General features: G+C 48.5%; 1 protein-coding gene and 1 long non-coding RNA gene across 2 annotated transcripts; both read left to right on the top strand.

Annotated features, from left to right (window-relative positions):
- Positions 1-2,801: 2,801 nt before the first annotated feature.
- On the top strand, positions 2,802-5,133 carry LOC123055913 (uncharacterized). Its single transcript, XM_044479724.1, has 4 exons — positions 2,802-2,812; positions 4,131-4,328; positions 4,422-4,495; positions 4,767-5,133. The coding sequence occupies exons 1-4, from the start codon at positions 2,802-2,804 to the stop codon at positions 4,892-4,894; spliced, it is 411 nt and encodes a 136-aa protein (XP_044335659.1). The 3' UTR covers positions 4,895-5,133.
- Positions 5,134-6,942: 1,809 nt separating this feature from the next.
- Positions 6,943-7,518, top strand: LOC123049935 (uncharacterized). Its single transcript, XR_006423689.1, has 3 exons — positions 6,943-7,073; positions 7,157-7,339; positions 7,427-7,518. It is a non-coding gene; the product is annotated as an uncharacterized lncRNA (long non-coding RNA).
- Positions 7,519-7,960: the final 442 nt, after the last annotated feature.

Genomic DNA, 7,960 nt, shown 5'->3' with positions numbered 1-7,960 from the left:
GATACGGTGGCACACTGACTTAGGTCGAATACAAGTGCCCAAAATTGTGTGCATGTTATAATAAGGATTCACTTAAAATAGTACGTGAGCGAATAGAGGGATCAATTGGACAGTGTTCTCGAGCAGTAGCGAGATGTGTGAGGTCAGATACACCGCGGGCGCTTTTAATTTTTCTTATTAATTTGTTTGTTTCACCCTCTGACTGGTGGGACCCAATGTACTACGTGGAGAGAAGTAAGGTGACTAAGGCTACATTATTTCTGCACCACTGTGGATAGTCTTACCACCAAAGCCACATGACACGATTATGATTTAAATCGCAATGACTCCCACAAAAAAAAACACGGCATGCTTGTCACACGAATGCATGAATGTATAAAAGGTTATTTTCCTCTCGTTGAACATAATAGGAGGGTTCTGTAGCTGGTTAGCCTGTTCGCTCATCAAACTTGAGGTCTCGGGTTCGATAACTACACTTGAGCATAATTTGTGCCAGGAGGATTCTTTGACTGGTCAAAATGGATGGATACGGAGCTATACGATCTCGTAGTGACCGTATAATCACCTCATCACGTATAAGCTGCAGCCTCGGTGCTTGTTTTCTAGGGTTTGCACGCTTCACACTCTCTCTCCAGTATATATGTACACGCTGGAGCCTCAGCGCTTGTAGTTGCTCTCTTCACACTCTCTCACCCTCTCCAGATCTAAACAAGACTTTGTTGGCCTCTCTCTCCTCTCACTGCTGGTCAAAGAGCCGGCAGGATCCGTCCACCGGGAAGGGAAGGAGGCTTAACGCTGTCGCCGTCGGCGAGGAAGGGAATTCACTACCGGCGCAGCTGTTCACTTTCACCCAGCGGCGGCGCGGGAGGGCCTCCGACCCCTTCTTCTTCGCCGCCATCCCGTCGCCCACCGAACCACGCCCCAAGAACCTTAAGGTATAATTTACTTATTCCACATGCATTGCTCTAGCTGCATGTATACCATGAATCTAGGACGTGGTTCAGTTTTGCCGTGTGTTAGCCTATAAGCCGAGTGCTATTTTTCGGGCACCCGGCTTATGCACCTCGAAGCCGAGTCTAGGGTACAAAACACCCGGTAAACAGGAAGAACTCGGCTTATCGTCACCTATAAGCCGAGTGCTGCAAAAAAAACCCTCGGCTTATACGAACCACGTGGTATCTACTCGAAAAATCACCCGCCTTCCAGCACACACTCGGCAAAGACAGACTGCCACATGTCCGCAACGGACGTGGCTGACGGTGCCGTCACGGAGCATCCTGTAAGCCATGTGTCCGACGCAGGCACTCGGCTTACATGACATATAAGCCGTGTACCCCGGGCAAGCACTCGGCTTATAGGACATATAAGCCGTGTGCCCGATGAAAGCACTAGCCGTGTGCCCGATGAAAGCCGTGTGCCCCACCCAAGCACTCGGCTTATAGGACATATAAGCCGTGTGCCCGATGAAAGCACTAGGCTTACATATTTGCGGATTTTTTTCCAACCCATAACATTTATGCAAAATTGATTTCAGATGGTTTTCATTGCATTTATATTTACTACTTAATTAGTATTATTATTCTCCCCTATTTTCTGTCGACTAGTAGTTTTCATGGGTCTTATTTCTGAATCTTTAAATTTAACGCCACTTTAATATTTATATGACTTTCGACCCCCTAGCGTACCCATATTATGATGACATGCAAAAGCAACTACTGAAACTTCACTCTATGCCGAGTGCTTTGCTCTTCGTCCAGAGCCAAGACACGGGCACTCGGTAACGCGAAGTAAGGCATGGAGCCGAGGTAATTTTGCCCCCCTAGTGGTCGGGCCTGCCCCTCCCTCGTCTGCAAAAGGCCTACGGATGTCGCAAGGACATCACATAGGACTTTACATGCCGCTTCTGGGCATGGTTTCATGTGCCGCCTTGCAGATCTGCAATTTCCGGCGCCGAAACCCTAGCAGTGCAATAAATGTCTAAAATATTCTAGGCGGATCCAAAAAATATGGGGGCCTGACACGTGTCATTCGATGGCCACCTTTGAGAGCACGAGAAGTTTCGAGGCCAACGGAGCAACATGGCCCACACTTCCTTCACTAATCCGACTCGTTCCCTCTCGGTACCTAGAGACTACATCGGAGATGGTGTAGTTTACAAGCAGCCGCAGGGGATCCCTACTCGAAACACGCCCAAACTTTTACCACACCCTACAGGGGCCATGTTATGACACCGCGCCAGCTCCCGAGGATTTCCGGCATCATACACGTTTTCGAGGATTTAAACGGTTGGATCAGGCATGGCGCCGAGGTAATTTTGCCCCCCCTCGTGGCTGGGCCTGCCCCTCCCTCGTCTGCAAAAGGCCTACACATGTCGCAAAGACATCACATAGGACTTTACATGCTGCTTCTGGGCATGATTTCATGTGCCACCTTGCAGATCTGCAATTTCCGGCGCCGAAACCCTAGCAGTGGAATAAATGTCTCAAATATTCTAGGCGGGTCCGAAAATTGCGGGGGCCTGACACATGTCATTCGATCGCCTCCTTTGAGAGCACGATAAGTTCCGATGCCAATGGAGCAACATGGCCCACACTTCCTTCACAAATCGGACTCGTTCCCTCTCGGTACCTGGAGACTACAGCGGAGATGGTGTAGTTTACAAGCAGCCGGAGGTGATCCCTACTCGAAACACGCCCAAATTTTTACCACACCCTACAGGGGCCATGTTATGACACTGTGCCAGCTCCCGAGGATTTTCGGCATCGTACGAGTTTTCGAGTATTTAAACGGTTGGATCAGGCATGGCGCCGAGGTAATTTTGCCCCCCGGTGGCTGGGCCTGCCCCTCCCTCGTCTGCAAGAGGCCTACGCATGTCGCAAAGACATCACATAGGACTTTACATGCCGCTTCTGGGCATGATTTCATGTGCCACCTTGCAGATCTGCAATTCCGGCCCCGAAACCCTAGCTGCGCAATAATTGTCTCAAATATTCCAGGCAGGTCCGAAAAATGCGGGGGCTTGACACGTGTCATTCGATAGCCTCCTTTGATAGCACGAGAAGTTTCGAGGCCAACAGAGCAACAGGGCCCACACTTCCTTCACAAACCCGACTCGTTCCCTCTCGGTACCCATAGACTACATCGGAGATGGTGTAGTTTACAAGCGGTCACACGTGAGCCCTACTCGAAATGCTCCCAAACTTTTACCACACCCTACAGGGGCCATGTTATGACACCGTGCCAGCTCCCGAGGATTTCCGGCATCATACGATTTTCCAAGGATTTAAACGATTGGATCAGGCATGGCCCCGAGGTAATTTTGCCCTCCTCGGTGGCTGGGCTTGCCCCTCCCTCGTCTGCAAAAGGCCTACGCATGTCGCAAATACATTACATAGGAGTTTACATGTCGCTTCTGGGCATGATTTCATGTGCCGCCTTGTAGATCTGTAATTTCCGGCATCGAAACCCTAGCTGTGCAATAAATGTCTCAAATATACCAGGCGGGTCTGAAAAATGCGGGGGCCTGACACGTGTCATTCGATGGCCTCCTTTGATAGCACGAAAAGTTTCGAGGCAAACGGAGTAACCGGGCCCGCACTTCCTTCACAAACCCGACTCGCTCCCTCTCGGTACCAAGAGACTACATCGGAGATGTTGTAGTTTACAAGCAGCCGCACTTGAGGCCTGCTCCAAACACGCCCAATCTTTTACCAGAATATTGGCCGATATTTTAAAGAGTGGAAATAATGAAATAAGGGGAGAGGGTATCATTTATAAGAACAATTAAATAAAAATATAATAAAAAGTATTATAAAAAGAAAAATATAATAAGTATCATAAAGATACAATAAAATGAAAACACATAAATTATTAAAAGTAAAACTAATAAACTTTTTTTCTTGAAAGAAAAGAAGAAACTATTTTTATAAACCGTGTATTTTCCTTTGACACTAGGCTTACCGTTGTGCACTAGGCTTATAGTGAGCGCGGGACTTGGCCAAAATAAACGCGCGCATACTCATTTTGGGCCAAATATCGCGCCTCCCAACTGTCTCTCCCCGCGCCTCCCCGGTCTCTCCCCCGCGCCGCACCTCTCCTCGGGCCACCACCCACCCCCCCCCCCCCCACAGGCGCCGCAGCCCCTCCCCGTTCGCTAGGGTTGAGGCCCTCCGCCGCCCGCCCTCCCTCCGCCTGCTCCTCATCTCCGCCTCGCCGGCCGGCAGCGCAGCGCAGCCCCCGCTACCTCCTCCCCCGCTCTCCCGTCAGCATGGTCCACGGCTCCCGGATCTGAAGCAGCCGCACCGTGCTGCCGCCGCGCACAGCAATAGGTTCCCAACACAACCCTCGCCGTCCCTCTCTCTCTCTCTCTCTCTCTCTCTCTCTCTCTCTGTGACTGAACCCAACACAACCCTCATTCGCAGGTCGCGGCTAGCTAGGCATCAGCGGCACCGGTCACCGGCGGCAGCGTACATCACCGCGCGCGTCAACGGACGCAGTATGCACTCATCCCCTTTTTTAACTTCTCAATTTCGAGCTACCCTATACAAGCACTATATATCTCCTCTAGGATTCACTGTACTCTTCACTTCTTTTTTCCATTCGATCCAACATTAGGATTAATTTTGATTCGTGTCATGGCGCACATATTGCATATGCTCTGCTTACACCAGGCTTTCATTGTTGTATTTAGTTGACTTCTTAACTCTAGGATTGCATTGCTTTGCTTACACCGATGGACCTGAATTTACTTGAACGAGCCCGTCTAGGTGAAGACGATGAGCCAAATGGTCCACCTCCAGACTATGCTCCAGAATGGTGGGACGATATGCGCGACAGTGATGATGAAACTCTCAGGCTAACTAATGATCCAAACGACGAGGACTATGACTTTTGAAACTTGTAATAATTCTATGTACTATGACCTTGTACCAATGAGACGCGTGCGATAGTGATGATGTACTTTTGGATGAAAACCAAGTCTATGTACTATGAACTTGTACTCCTGAATGTAAACTTTGTCGAGCTACCTACTTGATGTACTTCTAGCTGTAAGACAACTCTATGCACTATGAACTTGTGCTTCTTGCCAAGTTCTCGCCCTATGATTTTGAACTTATGCATATGATTTTTTTATGATAGCATATGAACTTTTAAACATGGACTTCTGAATTGCTCTACTTTTGCATATGAACTTTTAAGCATCCATTTCTAAACTGCTTTAGTTTTGCATATGAAGTTTTCAACATGAACTAATTGAACTACTCTTTCTCATAGCAGGTGACTGAAAGATGCCAGGCAACAAAAGGAACAAAGGGAACAAAGTTGCAAGCATTGGCAATGTGATTGAAAGGTTAGGCAAGGTGAGGAGGGTCATAAAGAAGGGCACCGGTGCGGCAACTTCCATACAGGCAGGCAGGGCCAAACCTACACAGCGAGCCACGGTGGATGGTACCTGAGGTAGACGACGTGGTCGTACCACTGTATCCCGTGTTGCTAGCCCTATCCCCTCTGTCCATTCCGAGGAGGAATCGGAGGAGGAAGCGGAGGAGGAGCTAGTTGTGGAGGAGGATGAGAGGGAGGAGTCGGAGGAGAGGGAGGAGTCGGAGGAGGAGAGGGAGGAGGAGCCGGTTGTGGAGGAGTTAGAGGAGGGAGAGTATGAGGTGGAGACATCGGGAGAGAAGATGGAATGGCCGGTTCCTAAGGAGAGCAAAATCTGGTTGCATGGGGTGTCCACGCTCCCTTCGAGACCATATCCACATAAGGGCCTCATTGTCAAACCAGTCGGTCTGAGGTAAGTGTTTGTGTGGACTCTTACTTGCGTCTTTACTTTTAAGATTTTTGCAGATACTAACTTACTTGCCTTTTCATTGTGCAGGGCCTTGGTGGTTGATGGAGAAGACATAAAAGTGCCACGCCAGCCAAGTAGCATCATTGGATGTCTTTGCAGGCATTATTACCCTGGCCTGGTCCTCATAGGAGACGGTGAGGAGCCAGCTTGGTCTTGGGAGCATTGGAAACGAGCTCCGGATACCAAAGACAAGTGGGGCAGGGTGTATGGTAGTGCCGCTGAGCGGGTGGTCAATGAATTTTGGGTAAAATTCTTTGTCAATTTTCATAGTTATTTCTTTGCCAATCTTTAAAATCATTGCACTAATAACTGTTTTATCCTCTTATGCTCTTTGGCAGGACTTCTTTACTTGCGCCGAGGGTATGAAGGATGAAGCTAATGAGGTTGTGGAGGCGATTGCCAAGAAGATTGTCCAAGACATGCCCTATGAGGCGCGCGTTGATGCTGTGGTGAAGTATTTCGCGCACGAACGCAAAATGCTTCTCAAAAAGTCTCTAGCCCGGAGAGTGCATCTCACCCGTTCCATGTACATGAAGGTAGTTTCATTTTACTTATGATTGCCTGGATCAAAACAACTTACTTTCATTCCTAAGTTGGATGTATTTGGCATACTTCAGGTGGTTCCCTCGTGGTGCAACAACAATGTTCCTTGCTACCAGCAAATCATATCCAAATGGATAGACCCGGAGTGGAGGGCCCAACATCGAATGGCTTTGGAGCGGCGTGCCTTGATGGGTGGTCCGGTACACCTTCAAGGCAACCTCAACCTCCACGCTTACGTGCAGAAGAAGGTAATAATATCATTCGGCTTCTCAACTTCTAAACTTGTGCTCTTATGGATATTATTGCTTCTATTGCAGAATAGGGAGAGAGGTGAGGGCCAAGAGAAGCTCAATACCTTCAGGGATTATGTCTCTCCCGCAAGTCAAAGAAATTGGAAGGGGGGTGGGTCAACCCAGGCGCTGGCTTGAGGATTGATGCATAAAGTGGGAAGTTCAAGGAGCACAACGGGCCTGACTCTGATCCGGCCTCACAGGACATTGACGCTACAATTTCCCTCTAGTCGGGAGCTGACAAGAAGGGTGGTCGGTTATATGTTGGCGACAGTGCCATCCGTAAGAAGGACATCCCAAAACTCTCTCACCTCCGTGCTACCACGTCGAGCTCAGGTCCTGCTATAGAGCGTCGCCCACAGCCTGGGCTGCGCATGCTCCATCAACTCGAGGTATCTTTTGCTTCATCGACCTTCCTTGTGATTTCTTCTTTGTATTGCAACGATGGTGAACTTGTTGTGATGGCATATTGTAGGCCAATGCCAGGCTTCGAGAGGAGCAAGCCATGAAAATGCAGCAGGCCCTGTTTCAACAGCAAGAATTCATGGTTAAACAACAGGCAATCCTGCAGGAGACATTTGCTCAACTCAGAAATAATATGCAGGGTTCCACTTTGCCCGTTCTTCCTCCTCTTCCGACTCTTCCTAATTTCAACTTTGTAAGTCTTTGAACTTTTCAATCATGCATCTTACCCTTCATGCTTGAAGATCATGAATCTTACCATCTCATCCTCTCGTGCTTCAAGTTTTCTCAGTCGGGACAAGGCTCGAATAATTGTGTGGTAGGTGGATCTTCACCTGGCCAAGCAAGTCCAGTGACACCCACTACGGTTCATGTCGCTTCGACCTCCCCGCAACAATGGTCACTTGAGGTAGTCGTCCATGTTTGTCCATTGTTGATGCTTGTGTATTCTCGTTGCTTGTGCTTCTCAACTTAAAACTTGTGCATTGTTGATGGTAGAGTCCACAAGTGTTGATGCTTATATTGTACATACTTCCTAGCTTCTATTTGAGCCTCATATGTTGATGCTTGTTGACTCTTTTGCCTTATCCATCTTTGCAACTTAACTTTAGAAACTCATGCGTGTGATAATGGACTTATAGGTTTGCATTGTGGATGGCGTTGACGGTGGGCATATATGCTGCAGTGGAGCTCATTGCATGGTTCATGCTTGGTGTGAACTTGGAACTCATGATCCTTTAATTTGTGAACCTCTGGTTGCATATGTATGTATGTTGTTGTGAACCTTCGTTGGATATGTATGCACTGTGTGGAGCTG

The sequence above is a fragment of the Triticum aestivum genome, chromosome 2D (assembly GCF_018294505.1).
Source record: "Triticum aestivum cultivar Chinese Spring chromosome 2D, IWGSC CS RefSeq v2.1, whole genome shotgun sequence".
Classification (NCBI taxonomy): domain Eukaryota; kingdom Viridiplantae; phylum Streptophyta; class Magnoliopsida; order Poales; family Poaceae; genus Triticum; species Triticum aestivum.
This window is presented reverse-complemented; position numbering and strand designations above follow the sequence as displayed.

Bases quoted from the DNA above. Each gene is read 5' to 3' on its own strand.
- LOC123055913 (XM_044479724.1), top strand. The intron at 4,329-4,421 runs GTTCCCAACACA...CCTCATTCGCAG, and splicing joins GCCGCCGCGCACAGCAATAG to GTCGCGGCTAGCTAGGCATC. The intron at 4,496-4,766 runs GTATGCACTCAT...GAGCCCGTCTAG, and splicing joins CGCGCGCGTCAACGGACGCA to GTGAAGACGATGAGCCAAAT.